Source organism: Volvox carteri, assembly GCF_000143455.1.
Source record: "Volvox carteri f. nagariensis unplaced genomic scaffold VOLCAscaffold_43, whole genome shotgun sequence".
NCBI classification, from domain to species: Eukaryota; Viridiplantae; Chlorophyta; class Chlorophyceae; order Chlamydomonadales; family Volvocaceae; genus Volvox; species Volvox carteri.
In genome coordinates, this window is record NW_003307586.1 from 99,993 (window position 1) to 121,687 (window position 21,695).

The 21,695-nt window shown below is 51.7% G+C and overlaps 3 protein-coding genes across 3 annotated transcripts; 1 reads left to right on the forward strand and 2 right to left on the reverse strand.

The window, feature by feature from the left end:
- Positions 1–5,680: 5,680 nt before the first annotated feature.
- On the reverse strand, positions 5,681–10,147 carry VOLCADRAFT_82801 (uncharacterized protein). Its single transcript, XM_002954471.1, has 7 exons — positions 9,637–10,147; positions 9,071–9,368; positions 8,686–8,809; positions 8,437–8,600; positions 8,074–8,309; positions 6,924–7,885; positions 5,681–6,338 (listed from the first exon to the last, which is right to left on the reverse strand). The coding sequence occupies exons 1-6, from the start codon at positions 10,124–10,126 to the stop codon at positions 7,461–7,463; spliced, it is 1,737 nt and encodes a 578-aa protein (XP_002954517.1). The 5' UTR covers positions 10,127–10,147; the 3' UTR covers positions 5,681–6,338; positions 6,924–7,460.
- A 306-nt stretch (positions 10,148–10,453) lies between these two features.
- Positions 10,454–11,715, reverse strand: VOLCADRAFT_76302 (uncharacterized protein; the record flags this gene model as incomplete). The annotated part of the gene is made up of 4 exons (XM_002954472.1): positions 11,415–11,715; positions 11,258–11,347; positions 11,022–11,183; positions 10,454–10,711 (listed from the first exon to the last, which is right to left on the reverse strand). Coding segments are annotated over exons 1-4 (672 nt in total), but the record flags the coding sequence as incomplete, so codon positions are not given.
- Positions 11,716–16,088: 4,373 nt separating this feature from the next.
- VOLCADRAFT_106391 (uncharacterized protein) lies at positions 16,089–20,762 on the forward strand. Its single transcript, XM_002954422.1, has 10 exons — positions 16,089–16,386; positions 16,458–16,520; positions 16,585–16,658; positions 17,030–17,078; positions 17,204–17,256; positions 17,598–17,826; positions 17,998–18,147; positions 19,147–19,245; positions 19,575–19,651; positions 19,952–20,762. Exons 1-10 carry the CDS (start codon positions 16,318–16,320, stop codon positions 20,334–20,336), a joined length of 1,248 nt encoding a protein of 415 aa, XP_002954468.1. The 5' UTR covers positions 16,089–16,317; the 3' UTR covers positions 20,337–20,762.
- Positions 20,763–21,695: the final 933 nt, after the last annotated feature.

The window sequence follows — 21,695 nt, forward strand, 5'->3', positions numbered from 1 at the left end:
CAGTCATTTTATTACTCACCAGGTATTATCATGAGCAATAGTAGCAACCCAATAAGAAGGACAGCAGCGCCCAGCGCTGCAAATGATGTTGGATGTTTTCTCCGTTCATGATCGAGCAAGCGAGTATGTTGCACCGGCTTATGACGTTGCGTACTCGCTGACAGAGCTCCATGAATTGTTTGTCAAAAATTTCAAGAGCATACATAAACTATTCCACATTAATGAATGCCATCAACTACAGAGGGTATCGCATGCAGGTAAGCATGGTGAACGAGGAGCACAGATGAGAACGTATGCGCAGTAGAACCCGATCTCACCGGCAGCAAGGATGATGAGCGTTGCAGCGTAAACTGCTGCAAACGAAGTCGTGAAATGAGACATGGCTAATAAAGATGAACTGCTAATCGGACAGCACGTAAGCGACTATTTCGAGAAATTCAGAATTCTGATAGAGACTTTGTTCATTTGCAAAGCCGGTAGAAGGCATAGTAATATACTCGGCGTCTTCGTACGACTAATACCGAAGCGCGCGAAAATGACTAGGGAGAATCTCCAACAAGTGCCTTTTACGACAGAGATTACGGATTTGCAGTTCGAAAATGACTAGCGAGACTCTCCCTAGGGGTGCCTGTACGACACGGATGAAAATGACTAGCGAGTTTCTCCCTACGGGTGCTTGTACGACAATGAAAATGACTAGCGGACGTAAGAAAGGCGGGGGCATTCAAACTGGGCTGAACTTGCAAGGCGCCACCGCAGTTGCTGGTGCCATGAAAGCGCGACCGTCCCGGGACACAGCATCAGGCCCAGAAATAGACTTATAGGAATACAGAAAACCTAGCTGTAAACGGAAATAAACAAAGCCATGGAGTTTGTCCTGGACCCGAGCCATCTGCTTGCATCGCGAAAACCACGCGTCGCGCGACGCAATGCCAGTAAAGTTTGCCATCGCCACAAAACAGGAAAGCAAAACTGTAACGACGCAAGGCCCAACTGAGCATCCCGGGTTACGCCTTTGCTTTGTTACAATGGTATCGAGACGGGGCCGCACGACTTCCGATGAAATCTTCGGGTCGGTGGTTCGATTCTGACAACAAGCAGGTATCGCAGAAAGCGATATCATGGGTAATGGATAAACCAGCGCACAATGCGTGAGGTGGGATGGCTCCAATGCTCGATATAATGGCCGCGGACGTCCATTGCTAAAGGGGGGGCAATGTAACGACGCAAGGCCCAACTGAGCATCCCGGGTTACGCCTTTGCTTTGTTACAAAAACACACGTTGGTAAAACAAACAACAATGGGGATAACGGCTCGCCGATCAACACCCTCGCTCGCGGCTCAGTTCTTAAAAACACAAAGGGGCTAATGTCTCAACACAGCTATCAAACATACACACCGCTATATGACTACTCCACAATAACACAGTAGTCCTCCTCTTCTTCCAGCTGAACTGCCGCCATGCCAGCCGTCCCCGCGCCGATGCCCGTCTCCGCCGGCTGAGTGCGCGAACGTGTTTGCCACCTCTATTTCGATGAGAATTACACGCAAGCGCAAATAGCTGAAGTTTTCGGGCACAGACCTTGCGAGAGGACTGTGCATGCTCCCACCTGGCGAATGGCGATATCCTGCCGCTTAGAGGACAAATCAGGAACACGCAAGCCACGCAAGTTTGATGAAGTCGTTGCATAAGCGCTTATGGAGCTGGTACAGGCTGATGACCATCCATTGCTCACCGACCTGGCCTTGGCTCTGGCAAACTTACTGGGCACTCATTGGAACGTCCCTGATATTAGCCATGCATCGTCTGAGCAGGGTTATGTCCGCAAGAAGGTTTTTACCAGGGCATCAGAGGCACGGGAATCAGCTTAGCTGGCCTATCGTGAGCTTGTGTGCCAATATGTTCAAATGCCCCAGAAGCCTCCCACTCTGTAGCAATTCAATTCAATTCAATATCGTGTGTGTGCGTGTGCGTGTGCGCGTGTGCGTGTGTTGCAAGTATTTGACTGGGCCTGACACTGGCCAGGGACTGCTGCCCAGCCCCAACGGAAAGACCACCTAAGCTCCTCCCGGGAGAGGGGCGTAAGGGGCCTCTGTCCCTCCTAAGCAGCCGAGAGCCGCAGGTCCGCTAGTTCCGCTCTCCTCCCCCGGCTCCGTCACGTGAGTTTGAGCCTGAAACACACAAGAAGACTGGCTCTTGGGGTGAGGGTTCACGAAGACCGAGGAAACCCAGAAGCTCTGTACAGACCCTACCCCTCCCTATTAAGGCACCGGGCCCTAATAGAAAGCTCGGTCTCTCACTGTTGCTTGCCCGCAACTGGCGCGGGAGCAGGCAGGGTTCATTGTTCATGCTGAAATCCATAATGACCACCTGAAATTGCCATGTCCCAACGTTTGCATCAAATGCTTATACGTTTCCGGTTAGGCTGTTGGGAGTTAGAAATTAACCGACCTAACGGCCATGAGTGCACAGCGTGCACCTGGTGGCTTTGTGACTGCGGGGCGGTTGAAGACGAAATGCATGTCTTTGTGGAATGCCCGGCGTACACTAGTACATGGGCTAAGTACGAACGTGACCTCGCGTTTCAAGGGTGCAACATGCGCACGATTATGACCGAAGGCCCCACCCCTGGCACTAGCCAGGTTCCTCTCGGAAGTCTGGGAGACCCGGCACGTTGCTCTAAGGCGCTTCATGCTCAAGCGGACGAGGGTGGACGATGATGGTCCACCACGTAACCGCCCTAAAAACGATTTACCGCCCATGGGGCCCCCGGCTTTTACGGACATCCCCGCACTTGTGCGGAACTTATGCGGACTAGGCTAGTTCCTATCAGTTCACCGCTGGGGCTAGGGATGCCTCGAGGCAGTGTGGTTGTTACAGTGGGCTCCAGACTCACAAAGAGTACAGCCAGCGGGCCAGCAGGCCGTGCACTGCACCTAATACGATGAGGGCAAACAAGACTCCCACCCAGACCAGACAACGCAAGTCGCCTAGACAGCCACAAGCAAATCCAAGGGCAGGCTCAGAACCCGCAACCACAGGGGAATTTGCCATTAGACTCCCCAATTGGCGAAAGTCGTCGGAACCCCACCAGAAGGCCCATAAGCAAATACTGATAAGAACTTGCACGTTGTTACTAGATGAGGCCTGAGTGAGCTTGTGTGTATGAACAGCTACATTGCATTGCTCAGACAGACGAAGCCACATAGGCCGCAAGCCACTTCAGCATATTTGCGCCTGCGATCGGCCATAGCCCGCAGACGCGGACGCCACAAATGCGCTGTGTTTACACCCTACAGGCGTGGTTCACGTATGTATTCGCGTAAAAAGGATAATAGAAATCTTGTGAGTTCCTTGCGAGTTGCGAGTTGGGAGTTGCGACTTGCGACTTAAGCCGTACGCAAGAGTGCACTTCGCGTCGCACCCGCAATTTGTTATGCAAGCTGCCATAAACCTGGGCACATGCAGCTTCTGTCGGCGTGGCAGGCTGATGATAGCAGTGCGCTATTATTAAGACGCGCAACGGTTGCTGCATGTTGCTGGCGCATCAGGTGTGTTTCGCAGGGCCCTCAAGCAGCGTGCGTTGATTTCTTTAAGGAAAGACTGGTCTCAACTTGCATTCACCACAGCCGCCCGCTTGTTTTGGCGCCAAAAGACCTGCCTACATCCCCGCCGCTCACTGCACAACCGTGCCCTAAAGTGACACCGCAGTTCCAAAAAAAATTTGTGTCGTCGACAGTGCCGGGGCGCCATGCATTTTCCCTTCTTAACGAACGTGTAAACGGATGTGATGTGCATCCGGCCGTCTCAACAAGCTGTCCATATCCACCCACGTAACACTTCCACATACGCACACACGCTGGCGCCTCCTATGCTGCAGACTGCGCACTACCGTTCTCCTTCACGCTCGTTATGCACAGCAAGCCACTACCCCCACCGGTCATCCTGCAAAGCCGCAATAAACGCGGCCAGCTGCTTCACCAGAAACACAAGATGATTACCAGGGTCTTTAGAAGTGATAAATAATGGAACATATTCCCCAAGTACTGGTCCTAACTGAGAGCTTTTAATTAAGCGCTTGGGCTAAGCTGTTTGTCTCCGTTCTTTTTACTTTCTACCAAGCTCCCTTTACGGGTCTATGGCCCTCGGCTTGCATAGACCATGCATGGTTTGGTCTAGGGCTCTCTTGTATCGGCCTCCACATACATACATCCTGCCTAGCAACAGTAAAGGGGAGGTGCCGAGCGGGCTACTGTCCTCCCCCTGTTGACTTCTGTTGAAGCTGTGAGCTGTGTGTCACTGCGGAGACCTCCTGTTAGCGGTTTTGCCCGCCTACCCCTGGTATCCGCGTTGTTGAGCAGGCTGTTGCGCTGTCCCAGTTTCGGGTTTGGGTTTTCATTGCATCGTCCCTTGACCAGCCCAGGAAGGGAGTGGAGGTAGTAGTCTGTGGGTTGCTAAGAGGCGTCTTCTGGTTTCTAGCTCTCTACACCTTCCCTAAGTTTTGTTTATCCCTGTCTATTGCTGCAGGAGGCTTCCCCGGTCCGGGACATCTCGGCCGTTTCCTGTTGAGTGGGAGGGTTGGGGACTGCATGGGGCCTTTGCCCTAGCTGGTGTTTGTGGGCGGAGGCTGCTAAGTGACTGCGTCCCGTTTAATTAGGGTAGGGAGCACACAAGGCTAGGACTTGTGCTAGGACTTGTGCTATGCAAGCCCGGCCCTCGCACGGTGTTTCAGTTTTGGTCCCTGGCTTTCCCAGCCCACCACTAATCACCTTAATTACCCTAATCACTTATGTGGATGGCGAATGTGAGTGGCGTTCAAAGAAGTTACACCTGCGTGGGGTTATCTCGCGTGGATGTGCCGAGCACCTGCACTGTGATGGGGCGCTCGGCACAGTGGCGACAGAATCAGCAGGGCAACATGCAGTCACGTACTTGGGTGTTGTGGCTCTCTCGTGTGAACTCCCTGCAAAGGACCTGTGACTTCCATTTGAAGGATGGAAAACCATCTGGAGCAAGCGGGGTACTGGCCTGCGGAAATAAAGAGATACCTAGGAATGTAAAAGAGCTGTCCGTGAGTGAAGGTGGGCTTGGCAGACAAATGATGGTGCGACCAAGGCCCCCTCAAGATAGCGTTCCCAAGCCATGATATCTACCCTCCTGGAACCATACCGTGGTGCTACATGGTGGACCCGGCCGAGTTCCAGGCATTGCTAACGAAATGTTAGCTGGCAACCAAGCCCAGCGGCAGAATTGCCAAAAGCGCTGTGACACCTCATAATTCTGGTGCACAAGGATGGTGGCTTTGATGATGCCACTGGCTGCAATACTGGGTTTGCAGGCTGGTAGGAGGGATAGCTGATTGCCGTGGTTGAGAGCATTTAGCCGTAGGCTGGCCCCACGCGGTCATGAAGAGACTATACACGCTGAAATATGTACGAACGCAGAGATGACTGTCCGAAACGCAGGGGCAAATGCCTCACTTCGATGCCGGTGCAGTAGTGAACGTTTCCTTTCATGTGGAAAAACGATACTATTGGGTCCATGGCCCGCCCTCGCCTGTGCGGGCACTGTAACTGTATTAAAGAAGCCGTGGTTTCAGGGTTCGATTTGGTGGACAATGATGCATGTACGGCAAAATTCAGCTAAGGAACCGTAGAGCTGAGCCAGTTCTTCAGTCCAGCTGGTCTGAATGATTAAATAAAGGATATGATCAGAAAACATTTCCCCTGGGGCCCCCTTCTAAGGGTTGCACACTTATGCAGGTACGGTGATACCTACATAGGCTTCCAACATTGTAACCGGTTTGACAACGGAACAATATAATCCTGATGATCCTAATCCTTCTGCACCAAATCCTTTTGGGGCCATGCATTCGGCCGAAAGATCAATCACCAGGAGAGTCAGCTTAAGCGAGTCAGCAAACGTTCACATAGGTGACGCCCGCATTTGCACACTTTTCATCATAAAAGCTCCAGGCGCAGCAAATCAGCTGCCGAATGCCTTGGTGCCCATTTCGGCTCCGCTGTCGCAGCCAACGCACTCGAATCTTTTACTGTTAAGCAGCTACCGGGAATCTATTGTCAGCCAGCTTGCCTTCTTCCCCGGCATTCGATTGGCTTGGATGGGTGGGAGCTGCCTGCCGCTCCCTTCAGCGATGGAATGCATGTTCCCGCCGAGGGCGGATGTTATGGTTGTGGCAGGTAAGCCAGGTTGTTGTAATGCTCCAGGCTGCGTACGACCGCCGATGGACGCTGTCATGGTGCTGGTGACCCGCCCTGTACCTCCGGCCTGACCAGTCCGAGCAGGAGAACGAAGCCAAGTCGGTTCGTGCATCCTCCTGCAGCGCAATTATAAACATAGGCGCACGTACAGCAGTGCAGTCAAAACTTCGAAGCCTAGTCAGAAATGCGTTCTCACGTCCTGAAGCCCTCCTCGGAAAGCGACGTACAGAGTTCCAGAGCTACAGAACGAAGGAATGATTCCATAACTAACAAAGAACTCCTGCCTAACAAAACCTGTTCGCAACCTAAATGTTCCAAGTGGCAAATTGAAGCGTAGTATGATCCCGTGATATACCCAGGCATTCGTCGAGAGCCAAAGACACATATCAACCTGCATTTTCGTACAATATTCAAAGGACTCAAACAGATTGCTGGATTGGTAAGGAGATACGCAACCGTTACGGGCTGCTTGATTGACCGAGCAGCTTCCGTGAGCATCAGATTTGCATTGGGAATGTGGCAACTACTGCGGGAACGTGGCGGCGTTCATACACCCCACTGATTGAATTCCATTATTGCTGCTACGTACAGTTTGCAACTGATGCAATGGTGCTGACGATATGACGTCGTAACCGCAGGGGCCACAACAGCCAGACGTTGCCGCTCTCACACAGCATGCTGCACAGACCAGGAGAACGCACCTGTCGATAATGCTGATCCCAGCTGCATTTCCGCTCGTTGTGCCCAACGTAGGCAAAAGAATGCTCCCGCGCGCTTTCCCATTTGCTTGGTTTTGGCCATGCAAGCTTCCCCCGGCTACCGAGGAAGCTCCGCCTATGCTCCGGCTGATGCCGCCACGAGACCCAGGAGCGCCATCGCGGCGTGGACCAGCCGCTCCACCCATGCTGGCGCCGTGTGGCACGTTGGTCGAGTAGGAAGCTGCGCTGCGCTGCAAGTGCAAATCCGCGTCCTCACCCTCGCTGGGTCGGGACGCCGTGCACGAGCTCACATCTGCGCCAGCGTGTGCGTGCCGCAGCAGGGCCGCGAGGATAGGGTCATCTGCGGGGCATGGTGAGACACATTATGTGACATGGCGACTGCCAAGGTACTTGCGACATAAAACGTTCGTGCGGACAGACGGACTATGATATTGGCACAACAGTGGGATACGGTTGTGTAAATGTACGGCAAGAACATCCGCCGTGTTCCTAGGCTATTGTACAAAGGCCGGTCCTGTGTCAACGCCGCGCCTGAACACCTCTGTTAACGTGGGCTGGGAGGACAAGCTTGACGGAGTCGTGCAAGCTGTCCGCAGCGCTGGTCATCCCTGATAGAGCCACTGGTGAGCCCGGGACGGGTGGCTCCATGGAGTCACCGTCTACCGATGATGAGGCCAGGACATTAGCCGCCTTCGCAGCGCAAGGTGACGACACAACTGATCCCTGGGCGAAGACCCTCTGATGGCCAGACCCATCGCTGTCGCTAGCAGTGATGCCGACACGTGCTTCCGATCCATCCGTAGCACAACTGTCACGTTCGGCGGCCAAGCCAGCTTGTACATCCTTCCCCTTGCTGTCACTATCGCCAACACCACCGCAGGAAATATCATCATCGTTCGATGCAGCCTCGTTACCCATCTGAAGCCGTATGCGCGATGGTGCATCTGTGGCAGAAACAAAGGGAACGCCATGTACGGAGATTTTTGCACACGCTTTAGCCAGCAGCAGCCTAGCACATCAGTACATAGTCTGGAAAAACCATACCGAAATTCAATCCAGCTTTTCTCTGCACGCGAGACTATCGGATTCTGCGTGTAAAAGGTGTGCAGGAGAGTGGCAACAACGGCCCCACCTGCACCTCCACCGGACAAGCCAACTGGTCCAGACCCGCCGGTCGTGGGACTGGGCCCCATTGTGGGCGTTGCCACCCTTCCGTCAGCTCCGTCGCTGGCCATCGCTTTAGCAACCCAGGGGTGGCGCAAGATCTCATCCATAGTAATGCGCGCCTGAGGGTCCACCAACAGCATCCGCCGAACCAGGTCCTTGCATTCGGAGCTGATGTACATGGGTAGAGGGTCGAAACTCCCCCTGCAACATTGGTGTGGGTTGGGCTGTTCGAGAAATGGAACGGTGGGTAAATCAGAGGCGGTGAAATGGCGTTATGTTCTTGACTTCAACCCAATTGACCTGATGTGGCCGGCAGACATTTTCTTACCGCTGGATGGCTTTAAAAAGGCCAGCTTGGGTGGTGCCCTTGAAAGGGAGGGCCCCGCACAGGGCCTCGTACAGGATTACGCCCATGCTCCATATGTCCACGCTGGGGCCATCGTACTCCCGGCCCACAGTGATCTCCGGTGCCGTAAACTCAGGTGTGCCACACTGCACCGGAGGCAGAACGTTACATGGAACTTTCACGGATGCGGGTCATATTCATACCTGAATACATATCTCGATACACAATCACCTGCAGAGTAAGGCCGCCGCTGAATGGCGCCGCAACGGCCGCCAGCCCGAAGTCCGCAATCTTTAGATTGTAGTACTCATCCATGAGGATGTTCTCAGGCTTCAGGTCGCGGTGGATAACGCGCCTGCATTTAAACACATAAATTAAGATTTGCAATAAATGGACCCTCCCATAGCGCTAACACTGACTAACGAGACCAGCACAAATATATCAGTGCTGACGAAAATCTGCACTACTCCAAGGCCACTGTTGCACATAATTAGTGCTTGCGCGGTACAGCACCTTCAAGGCTGGAGCACGCGCCCCTCATCAAAATAACACCAGACCAGAGCGAGTGACTTTCCTGTTACATCAGTCAGGCAACCATGTCCTCTTATTGACCAACCTGCGGTGGCAATAGTCCAGCGCCGAAACCATCTGCACAAACACGCGCGCTGCAGTGGCCTCGTCCAGCGAGTGCTTAACGGGATCTCCGTGGGTGTGCATGAAATGCACCAAAGAGCCGTTACCGGCAAACTCCATAATGAGGAAAAACGTATTGGACTGGAAGTGTACATCGTATAGGCGTATGATGTTCGGATGCTTCAGGGAGGACAAGACCGACATTTCCTCCTGGATTTGGTCAATCTCGGTGATATTTCGGAACCGTGTTGCGTCAACGCTCTTGATCGCCACCAGCTCTTCTGTAAGGCGCCGCCAAGGCACACACGGACGAAAGATTATGAGAACCCGCAGAGGCAAGCTCGACTCCTGGGATTTACATATGGACGGCCAAACGTGGCAGAACATGGGCGCATGCAAAACCACACATGCGCGTACAGCTGGATACTTTCAGGCAATGCAATAGCGTCTATGGTTTGATGTGACCAAATACACGCTGCTCACGCATTATGGAACGAAATGAAACACATTTGGACACCACCTTAAAGAGGGAGCAAAGAAGGAGCTTACCTGTGGCAGTGTTCTTTCCGATGCGCACCAGACCAAAGGCCCCCGCACCAATCACTTTGCCCAGCACGTACTTGCCCCCGGCAAGTTTCTTTAATCGCTGTGCAGTGATGTCGATAATACAACACAGGCAGTACTTAACAAAAAATGATCCAGAAGGGCTGCTTCCTTGAGCCACCGCTCCTGAAACCGTTCCACCGTGCGTGCTCCAGGCGCTAAGCAGGCCACCCCCCGGAACCCCACCAGGCGTCAAACCCCCGAAAAACCCCAGTCCTAGTCCCAGTCCACCGGCCCTGATGCCTTGTGGCTGGTTATAGCGGCCCGAGGTGGGCTTCACTGCGATCGTCTTGGCTACAGGACTCGGTGTCTGCGTTGTAGCCTGACTGGCTGCCGCTCCTGCACCACGAGCCCCATTCGCATGGACGCTGCTGGACAGCGGGCAGCTCAGCACCAGCGCCCAAAAGGGAGTGCCATCGCGCTTGTAGCACAGCATCTTAACAGCTACGGATGAGTGCGCCCACTGAGAGGTGATGAGCTTGCGCATTTCCTTCTCCGCTGTCTCCGGACCACATAGGCACAGCATGTTCCAGCCCATGACTTCCGACTGGCTGTACCCAGTTAAGGCAGTAAAACCGGGAGAGACTGCACAAAGCGCCGCACTTGGCTGTGGGGCCGTGGGTACAGCAGCGGTGGCTAAGCTACTGATGCCGTCAGCACCTCCTGTGAGCTTTGGGGGCTGTGACTGAGCTTGGCTTATCTCGAGGCAGCCGGATGAGCCGACTCTACTTACATCCACAATTGCGAAAGCAGAAAGACAATTCCTCAAGTGCTCCTCCCACTTCGCCACGAATGCGTCGTCCACAGTCTCGCCCCGCCGCCGGCGCTCGTCCAAGTCGCAGTGGACACCCACAAAATGCAGTAGCGAGGCGCCGTCTTCGCCAAACACTGGCAAAAGGCTGAGCAAGTTTTGAAAGGGCCGGCCACCCTTGCGAAAATTGGTCACCTCCACCGTTGCAAAGCGTCGTTCGCTGATGGCGGAACGGAGCGCTTCGTGCGTAGAAGGGTCAAGCTTACCATCCTGAAGGAAGTGGTGGGGCCCACGGCACAAAGCTGATATTCATAAGGAGATTTGTAAGGTTATGCTTGCTCACTCAATGTAATAGTCGATGAAGCCAACCGCAAGTCACAATGAGGCAATATGTCATTCGTTCAACACGGAAATGTTGCGTAGCAATGCAGCAGGGTTGGGTACAGCGCACAGATATAAGGTACTCCCTTGGCTTCTTCCCTTGGCACTACGCTTGGGTACGATGGCCTCGATGGATATACACGTCCCCCCCGTGCCGTGGAATCCAAAGCGAGAACAAACAACACCGAACGAACCCCACCTGCAAAAACTTGCAATTCCTTCCCAGGCACTCGTCCTCATTGTACCCAGTCATGGACAGGAAACCGGGACTGACGTAACAAAGAGGATTGCCTTCCTCATGAGGGTCCGACACCGTGAGAGAGGATAAGATGCTCTCCATAGCAGCTGAGAGAGATTCATCCTGCGTACGTGTAGAAACTATAACGCACCCAACTCGTCCAGCAACAGCAATGCAGAACGGCTGGCGCTCCTCACTTCCAAGGTGAAACTATTCTCCTTTGGTGGCAAAGAGCATGCTGGGCGGAACATGTTTTTCCAGGGCTGCACATCTTCAATCACCGCCTGCTGCAGGAAAGCCGAAGATGCTCAAGGGCAGCAAAGAACCGACGTAGGAGTGTAAACAAGCACATACCTCAATATGACTGTCTTGGAGATCATTTTTTGTCCCATGTTTCTTGGTCTTTGTTGTTTGTCTTGGCCTCTGTGACATTGCATGTTTGTCCCTTGCAGTAGAACCCCGCAGCCGCTGAGGCCAGCACGAGCTTCTGCTTTCTACGGCATGAAGACAAACCATGAAATAGCGTAGGACAGACGGGCAGCGCTGAAGTGCATTAAAGGAGCCTTTGAGGAAGCTTCACGGCTTCTAAAAACGGTATACATAATGTCGAGTACGAAGTATAACGTGTTATCCATAGTCCGCGCCTGTGTATTTACTGTGCGTCTCTGCACGTTTATGAATTTGGCAAATACAACTTTTTAGGTCTTACGGTGGGCCTTACCACGCGTCGCTAAGGAATACGGCATTCCTGTAACTACTAGTCCGCCCGCTTTCAATGTGCCATGATTAAGATTCATAACAAACAGAAACCTCGCGAAATGCCCAGCCCACCAACCACACGAACGTCCCAGGTGCTTGGGGTGTGCCAACAGAGGAAAGGGCAATAAGCACCCTGGGTTCCCTTAAGCGTCTTCGCGACTGCCGGGGTCCCCTTCCGCGATGGGTCTGCTGCGGACCGCAGCATGCGCCCGCATCCAGAGACCTCCCTTACCCATGTTGGCTTGCCAGCATGTGCGACTCAATTCGCATGCGCACTTGTGCGAGTGGCAAGATGTACCTGCCTACTGCCTCGGATTTCCAACGACCACATTCCTTAATTGCCTCCACGCTTGACTCCCCGAAAAAGGCGGTTGTTGCACTTCAGGCTGGAGGCTCTGTGCCATAAGAAGTGCCATCGCAACACCCAGCTATGGGTTACGCCCGTTGCAGCTCAGCTATCAACACCTGTAGACGCTCTGTAAAACCTTGCAGGCCATTGGCCTTAAACCCATCGCGTCTCTATGTAGAATAATGGGCGGTGTGCCACCACTCCATCCGGTACTGGGCCGGCTGCATGCTGTACCACAATACCCTTAATGGGAATCTCGCTCCCCAGTACCTGTGACAGCATCACGTAGAACCCTTGCTCACAGGCCAGCTCGCTACACTGGAACGTCAAGAAGAAGCCCAATAAATAGCCAGCGAACACCCTGCACCCTTTCCTGCGCAGTCTCCGGAGCCGCCAAGCCTGCAGCGTTTAGCTATACCACCTGCAAACTGCCGGCATTGGCACCCTGGGTTCCACCGGGGCGTCACCTGCGAATGAAAGTTGAAGGGCTTGCGCCAACATACGCTGCATCACCGGGTCATGGCGGATTGTTGACCCCGCCGGCAAACCCCTGACCGCTGCTAATCAGCCAGAGCGGACAAGGTGCTCTCTACCGACGGCTGTGAGTAAATGCACCACCGCATGGCCTTTGGATAAATACACGTGTGCATGGTTCAGGTCCCGGGTTCATGGGGCTGGGAACACCTCTTCACCTGGCACCTTCTGCACTCCGTACAAAACGCAAGGTACTTCCACCGATTGGACTGGTTGGACTGGTTGGTGCTCTCCAACCAGCTAGCCACCACCATACACGACTAGGTCACGACCCGATCCACCAGCCTAGCCACCAAAGCCAGCTACAACGTACAGTGGCCGCTTCATCTGTGGAGGCCGAGTACCAAGCTACAGCGGCAGCGGTTCGTGAGGCTTTGTGGCTTCGCAAACTGGCAGTCGGCCTGGGTTTGCCAGAGAGTGCTATTAAGATCCAGATAGACTCCCAGGGGGCGCTGAGCTTGGGGAACAATCCGATTACGTCTGCCCGGTCGAAGCACATTCAGCACGTTCAGCACCATATCATTCGGGAAAGAGTAAATAGTGGGGAGGTTCAGTTAGAGTACTGCCCAACGGAGTGGATGGTTGCAGATGTACTCACAAAGGCACTTGGAGAAGTGTGTGAGTGTGTGTGTTACATGGTTGGGGGGTGCGTGACTCCATACCTGTAAAACTACCCATACGAGCCGAAGGCCCAAGGGCAATACTACAACGCCTAAAAGCCACGGAGAACAGGAAACACCGCACTCTCAGCCCAGACTAGCGTCCAAAGGGGGTAATTGAGTTTCGGTGAGCCCACATACGTTCCAACATCCTCGCCAGACGTGCTGGTTCCCATTTCATGGCCTCCAACATGCTCTGTTGATGATCGAATCCCTCTTCAGCACGAATATCATTATAGGCTGGGCATTCCAATAACACGTGTTCTTCATCCTCGATTCGGCTATTAGTACCACAACAGCGGCAAAACCGCTGCCCCCTGGGGACATGGTACTTGCCTCTTCGTGCTCTGTTTGCCTCCAGAGCCCAGCAACATAAACGAAACTGCATTAGCTTACGATGTGCTAAACGAGGAATGAAAACCTTATCATGTGTTGGCCACATGACGGCTGCGGCTCCGAAAAGGGCAGCCCCATCCAGTGCTTATACTTCGCCATTTGCACTCCCGGTTGCTTCCCATCTGATGGGTACTCCTCTGGCAAGGCAGTCAGACGCGTATGGTCCCAGCCGCTCATCAAACGCCCTCTTAGTGCCGTTATCATCGCTCCTTCGGGTAGAGGCCTACTCAACAACCAGTCAACACGCTCCTTTAACCCCATGACTCCTTGCGGTATTCCGCTCCAAATATTGCACTCCAAGAAAGAAAGCAGTCGTAACATTGAGGTTCCCCAACCCTCCCATTCCGGGTTGGTCAGGGCATGGGTTATCTCCTGCCGTAAAACTGCATGAGCAATGGACCCCACCTTGTTTTTGAAGGCGGTTCCAGAAACGGAGGATCTGTTTCACCATATAATACTGTAAGGGGAGGTCAGCCAGCTCTGCATAGAACAGCCTGTGGGATGGCCGTGCCGTCCCCACTACCTGCCTCATGAATAAAATCTGCAGCTGGACTGCACTATCCTTCAAACAGGCTTCGAACATGCCCTCCGCAAGGTTGGCTTTATCCCGCCGCCTTCCCGCCCTGTCCACGACCTCTGCCAGCGCAAAAGGGCCCCACACCTGGCAGCCATACAACATAATTGCTCGGACTTGGGTTGCAAAGCACCGCATTCGCACGTCGGGGGCAAACAGCTTCATTTTGTCCAGCTTTGCGCCAAAGGAAAACATAGCGGACCGACCTGTATCACATAACTGCTGACGGCACGCACAAAAAGGCCGTTATGGCCCGTGTACCAAGCCCAGATAGCGAGCGCTATCTTTGGCAGGTATTACCTGGCCTGATAGCCATAACAGTTGACATCTCTCGCTAAGTTCCGACTGCTGGGTGCCACCACATGCAAAAACAAGCAATTAATACCTGGCGCTAAAACATGCAAAATACGATACCATTTTGGTTTCGGCGCTCCTTAGTGCACCTAGTGGAAACACCGTCACACTTGCACTACACTAAGTCCACACTAGCCCATAATGTACCGAAGATAGTGTGCGCTCAAGTGGAAACACCCTGTTAGGAAGCGAACTTCGCCCACAAATTTAGTGTGTGCGAGACGTCCGCATAACATAATATGGATCGTAGGCTTTTTCTGTTAAACGCGGGCTCCATTGCAAATTTGCGGCCTCCTGAGGCTGTCGGTGTAGGGCGTTTGCAGGTCAACGCGGCGTTTGCAGGAAGGAAAAAAAATAGCTGCTCATGTCAAAGGTCTGTGGTCAGAAGGCACAAACCAGCTCCTAAAAGTTGCCCACCAAATAATTAGTGCTAGGATTGAAAGTTACTGGCAGGTCTGAGGTCCGATTAACTTTGTGACGCGCTAGTGTGGACTTAGTGTACGGGGTGTTTCCACTAGGCCTTACGGTTCTCCGCCAGGAGTGCGCCAACCTCCAATTTGTTTGATGAATACAGGGTATTTCCACTAGGCCGCACACAGGGTATTTCCACTAGGCCGCACACTAACTTTTGGACATTATCTTTAACGTGGACTTAGTGTGTGGCAGTGGACAGGTGTTTCCACTAAGCGCCCCGGAACCATACGACAGGTTGCTATAAAGGCACCAAACCATTGTTATAATAAGAGTGGGTGTAATTTAATGCGCAAATCATTACAGTTTGGTCGGCGAATTGCTGGAATGTGGGCAATTCGACCGGTCCTGCTGTGAATTCCACTGGTTAGCGGGCTATTTGCGGCTGTGGATAAAGGAAAATACAAAAGCCAACGTAGGTCCTTGAAGAAGGAAAATGGCTGACTATGAATTTTCCCGCTCGGAAGTTAATGTCCACTTTGAAAGTTATCAGCAGGTCTGAGGCCCTGATAACTAGTGTGCCACTAAGGCGGACTTAGTGTCCGAGGCGTTTCCACTGGGCCCTTCGGCTTTTCGCGTACGGAGCCCCTTTACGCGATTTTTTTAAAGAACTTTTACTTTCTATTCATGTATTTAACTAGTTTCTTATCGCTTGCATGATTTGCTGAGCCAGGTGTGAGATTTTTTGAACTTAATGTTAGTGTGCGGTCTAGTGGAAATACCCTGTAAGTGTTCTTTCTTGTCTCATAATAAGCTTTAAGCGGGTATTCGTAGTGGTTTTCACTAGAATTGTCGAATTAGGTTCTCACACACTCATCACATAATAGGTTCTCACATAGTCATCGCTGAGCCAAATCCGCGCCACCGCTTGTCGTACGCTCGTTTATTATCGTCCTGAATCTTGCAGCTCCATACTTTCTACATTGGTAGCTAAAAACAATAATATGGGTTGTATGGAAACAATAGCTGGTATACTCTCTGTCGTTTGAAGGCTGGTGTCACTTCGCCATGTGGGCGATCCTTCTCTAGCATGTGTAGCTAACATACACGTCAGGTTAAATACATAGAGGCTACGAGCTTCCAGAGATCCAATAGTCCGAAAAGTACGGAAGGGTTGATATAGCGCTCATTGACGTCCCATCCCTATTTCAATTTTGGAGTATGGAACAGCGGAAAGTGAGCCGTCAAGGTATGGCAACAATGCTCACACAGGTGGAAGAGAGTCGAAAGGTATGTTAATGTCCATAATGCTCTTCGATAACATTCGTTCCTAGCTGTTCCATAGCTGCTATGCTTTGTAGGCGAAAGAAAAGTATGTTTTCTGGGAGACCCAGCCTGTAACGCAATTTAACGAAGGTGGCGAGGTACGCAACCTGGACCAAAGATGTATCTGAAATATTTTCGCCTGAGCAGTTTGTCTCGATGCAGATTGAGGAGGGTCCCATCGCGGCACCTAGAGCCGTCGACGATGTGCAGGCTCAGCCTTACTGCTTGCCAGACAGGTAAGTTTGTTTACTGTGCCAACTGGCACTAGGCCCAAGCTTGCAACGAGATAACTTATGTTAATTCGAGGAGGTGGAGGTTGTGACATGTAGGACTATGCGCTGGAGGTAGCACGGAATTTATGCATTAGTACTGGCGCATGCACTTGTAAATACCCGCAAGACATGTCGTAGCACGTATCTATCTAGCGGTCGCTTGGCTGACAGACTACATGTAACGTTTCAGTGTATATTTACCTAATACCAAGCAAATGAAAAGTAACCTGGCCTGGGGCTATTGGCGCTGACGACCTATGCTTTTTGGTTAAAACGTAGCTCCACTGCACCTCGCTAACTTGACGAATACATCAAATACGGTTGTAAACTGGCAGTTTTGAGTGGTGCGTGTGCAACCTGAACGAGGATGCGGTCGTGCAAGAGGTGAGCAGCAAATTCTGCAATTTGGGGTTAACTTTTTCTGTACGACCGTTGAGCAGGGTGACATAACGCAGGGTATGATACTTGTATTAATCAAATGCGGATTATCTTTGCTTTGTACTTTTCAGGTGTACGAGTTGTTAAGTAATAACTATGTTGAGGATGATGATAACATGTTCAGGTGAGTTTACATGTTATCTTTATGTTAATGAAAGGAAGGCAGAGAGCATGGGCTACTCAGGAGTCAGCAGGAACAGTTCCTAAGGGTAAGTCGCATCTTGTCCAACCCCGAACACATTCATCATGCCCGGCCCATACAGCACCAATGCTTGTCTGTAGTCCCACATACAAGGGCAACATGCACCTGAAGCCAGACGGATAATGAATGATCTCGGTAGTTTGGTTGATATGTTTTTTTGTTAGCTGTATGTAATTGTTTTGCGTCGGCATCATCTCAAAAGCATGCCAGTAACGGGTTAACGTCCCCAGCCACTGATGGTTATTGCTTGTACCTTGTCAAAGGTTCAAGTATTCGGCGTCCTTCTTGAAGTGGTGCTTGCTCTGCCCCGGCCACCGGTTGGAGTGGCTGATTGGCGTTCGTGTGAAGGCATCACGGAAGCTTGTCGGCTTCATTTCGGCTATCCCAGCGAACATCCGTGTGAATACCAAAACAGTGGCAATGGTGGAAATTAATTTCCTCTGTGTTCATAAGAAACTTCGCGCAAAGCGGCTTGCGCCCGTCCTCATAAAGGCAAGTTGTGATAGCATTGATGTACAGAATGGAAGGGTTTGTTAGAAGGAGCGTTGGCTTATGCAGCAGCTTGGTTGGGCTGGTGTGAGATTACTTGGTTGTTGCTTGTCGCCAGGGTGCGTGGTTCAAGACATTACCAGCGCTTGTGGGGGTTGCCGTGTGGCCCTTCAGGAAATTACAAGGCGAGTTAACAAGTGCGACATTTGGCAGGCTGCTTATACAGCTGGTGTTCTCCTACCCAAGCCGGTAGCTACTTGCCGGTATTACCACCGGTCTTTAAATCCGCGGAAGCTCATTGACGTCGGCTTTTCACGGCTTGCGGTGAGTGCTCGCTTTCTGCCGTCCTGGGGGGTTAGGGCCGTGCATTACTGCTTTCCTTGCATTGTGTTGTTGGTATGCTGTGCGTAACGATTTCCTGCTTTTTGGCCAGCTAGTAAGGCCCGATTGTGCAAGGCATGCTCGGTTGTCTGGCAAGGATATTCTGCTCATGCGCAAGTAGGCGTGCCATTGTATGTTTAAACACGTACGAAACTTACGTGTATACATGAAAAGTGCGAAGCGTATACGAAAAGCGTATTCCTATCTTTAGCGTTTTACACCCACATTTCGTTTTCCGTACAGGCTCTGCCTTTGTAACGAATTTTGTGTGTGCAATAAGAATATATCTTGGGATCTGTTGCGTGTGTCGTCCTGTGAGGGTCGTGTCCAAATTTATGATGACATTTTTCGCAACAATTCGTTACAGGACAAGCCTCCAAAGCCCATATCTCGTGATACAGCGCAATAAGCAGGAAGTGACTGAATCCACCTGTTATGGTGCAGATTTTACGTCCAGAAATCACCTTAAAAGAATACAGTAATGATACACATAGCTGGACTAAAGCGCATACAAGGGGGCTAGCACGGAGTATGGGTTTCCGCTGGGCTTTGTACCTCCCGCTACCATACCTATAATAAGTAATATTGTACAATCTGTACGTATACACTTGCACGGTCATAAACGTTGGGGTTGAAATGCGTTGCACAGTGCACGGTTGAGTCAGGACACTATGCCGTTGTGTGGTTTCCGGCTGGGCTTCTTACAGTAATCTCGTGTCGATTTAAATTTCTTAACGAGCAGAAGGGAGCTCGAAAGCGTTCGAAACATAAATGTTTTAGTGCGCAGTGCTGTTATATAATATTCCCATGTCTGACTGGCTTCTGGCTCTGCCGTTATGATGACGCGCAAGTATTTATAAGCTTGGGAATCCTTCATACTGGGCTTTCGGCTGTTTTCCCTAGGTACTTATGCCTCGGTACTCTTTGTGTGCTCCGATGCAGCCTCGCATGACGATGGCGCGGACGATTAAGTTGTTCAAGTTGCCCGGAACAACGGCTACACCTGGACTGCGTGAGTGCCGGCAAGACGACACGCCACAGGTAAAGAATCTCGCATGTGAATCGGAAGCGGCAGCTTGGGCGCTACCTCGTCCCGCTGTATCATTAGAAAGTTGCCAGGCAGGAAGCCAACTGACAAGTAGGGATCAGTGGGAGGAAACTGAAGTGTGCAGTCTGAAGTGTGCATTCTGATGGTGGCGGGCCACAGGAACTCCTGTGTGCGTGTAGCCCTGCGGTCGTTGTGCGATGCACTGCGGTGTCTCCGTTGTAATATTTCATTCTCTCCTTTACAGGGGTAAATCCTTTATAAAAAAAATTCATTCCCATGTCCTTCATCATGTCTAACTGTCAGTGTGTGCAATGATGTGCAGCTCGTCGAGTTGCTGAACGCTCACTTGGGCCTTTACAAGCTTGCTCCCATGTTCACGCCTGCGGAGGTTACTCATTGGTACGCGTGGTTGAACGAACATTGCGGACCGGTCTTTTCATAGATGCTGGTATTTCTGACGAGATGCATCAACCTTCCTCTTAGTGCAAGAGACGTGGGCTACAGGAGCATGGGAACCTGATATTTAGAAGCTGCAAAAGCTTGTAGATAACGTGCTGTCCTTTGAACTTTATGCGGATATTGTTGGTGGGTTATTGGTAACGCTTCTTTAGCTGTAATATACATTTGGCACCTTAAGCTTATGCTTCCCATTCCCTGAAGTCGAGCCCAAGCACGCTCCTCCCTGACGTCCATGTTTAGGTTCCAGAATATTGATGGCGTTATCAACACTTTCGTAGTGGAATCACCTGACGCGCCAGGACGAGTGACGGACATGGTATCATTCTACACGCTGCCGTCCTCGATTCTAGGGCATCCTCAGCATACGGAGCTCAAAGCTGCGTACCTGTACTACACGATTGCATTGTCCGTCCCTTTGCGACAGCTGGTATCGGATGCCATGGTCCTGGCGGCTGCTCGTGGCTATGATGTTTTCAATGCACTTGATTTAATGCAGAATGAGAGCTTTTTGCGCGATTTGAAGTTTGGGCAGGGCGACGGTCAGCTGCATTACTATTTGTTTAACTGGAGACTAGCAGGAGGATGCAGCATGGCCCCACAGGATGTGGGGCTGGTGCTCATGTAGTGGTGGTCGTTCGTAATGCAGGCGCCAGGCATAATAGCGTTTCGTTGAACAGTCTCTATCTCTATAGTTGTTTCTGGTCCAATAATTCCCATACATGCTGGTTTGGGCACGTGCTACTGATAAACTAGGCTAGTTTCGAGTGCGGGGAGAGGGAAAGGCTGCAGGCTCCATGGCGTTGTTGCTGCCGCATGTTCAAAGACTGCCTACGATTTTGTACATGGCTTGATTGTCTGCCTTGGGGCTTGGTTTCGTCGAAAACTCGGCAGGACCCTTTCGAAAATCGCTCAACAAGCCACCCACGCAGTCCACGGATAAATCTAGGAGTGTGGGTGGAACCACACTGGTACCCAATGTAGACATGTCCAGTATATGGTGCCAGGTCTCCGCGATTTCAGATAGAGCTTTCGTGTAATAGAACTGTCGTCCATGCATAGCACTGCAGTCCATGCATTGCAGTAGTGTTTCGATCATTATCTCAGCTGTCAGTGTCTGTCAGTGTGACATCGAGCATACGAAAGCTGGCAACTATATGCAAGGACAATTATGATAATGCTGGCCGAATTCATAAAAGCCGTAAAGCTTAAGCAAATATATAGTGTTATATACGGTGACAATATAATGATCTTGATTCCGCATGCCCGGAGCCCAAACATTAGCGTTCCTATGGCTTTACAGGGTGTTTCCACTTGGCCGGACGCTAACACTATGTTCGAATGTTCTTCGTCCTGGACTGGTCTCTCACCGTCCTAAATGCATATATTGATATAACTAATGAAAGAATGATAAAAAAACAAATATTCGTCAAACAAATTGGAGGTTGGCGCACTCCTGGCGGAGAACCGTAAGGCCTAGTCAGAGGATTGCAAAAAGGGTCTAATCCCCCAATCCCGGGGGGTGGTAGTGGTCAGCCATTCTCCCATCCTGGCTGGGGTGACCGACTCCCATCTCCCATATTAAGGGCCGGTGCTAATCCCATCCCTTGAGACAGGTTTCCCATCCTGCCAGCCAGGGTCGCATCCCCAATCCCTTCGGCCAGGGTTTCCAATCCCATCCTACAGCTGTGTCCCCCCAATCCTCATCCTGCCAGCCAGGGTCCCTTCCCCATCCCTTCGACCAGGGCCATCCCCATCCTGCAGCTGTGTTCACAACCGAAAGCTGTCAGCCAGGGTCCCATCCCCATCACTTGAGCTGCTGCTGTAATACACAGGTGCTGTAATATCGGCTTTCTCTTTAGCCGTAAATCAGGAGAATGACCAGGGTTATTTTCTAATTCCGCGAGGTATTTTCTCTTGCTCTATGGCTTATTTCCTCTAGCGTCAAATTCCGAAGCCGACAAACGCTCTTTGAAGCGGATCTCGG

Excerpts from the sequence above, each read along its gene's own strand:
- VOLCADRAFT_82801 (XM_002954471.1), bottom strand. The coding sequence starts at position 10,126 with ATGCTGTGCTACAAGCGCGATGGCACTCCCTTTTGGGCGCTGGTGCTG. Across the intron at positions 9,369-9,636 it reads CGGAAAGAACACTGCCACAG|AAGAGCTGGTGGCGATCAAG; the intron begins GTAAGCTCCTTC and ends GGCGCCTTACAG. Across the intron at positions 8,310-8,436 it reads CTTTTTAAAGCCATCCAGCG|GGGGAGTTTCGACCCTCTAC; the intron begins GTAAGAAAATGT and ends CCAATGTTGCAG.
- VOLCADRAFT_106391 (XM_002954422.1), top strand. The coding sequence starts at position 16,318 with ATGGAACAGCGGAAAGTGAGCCGTCAAGGTATGGCAACAATGCTCACA. Across the intron at positions 16,659-17,029 it reads CCTTACTGCTTGCCAGACAG|TTTTGAGTGGTGCGTGTGCA; the intron begins GTAAGTTTGTTT and ends GTAAACTGGCAG. Across the intron at positions 17,257-17,597 it reads GATGATGATAACATGTTCAG|GTTCAAGTATTCGGCGTCCT; the intron begins GTGAGTTTACAT and ends ACCTTGTCAAAG.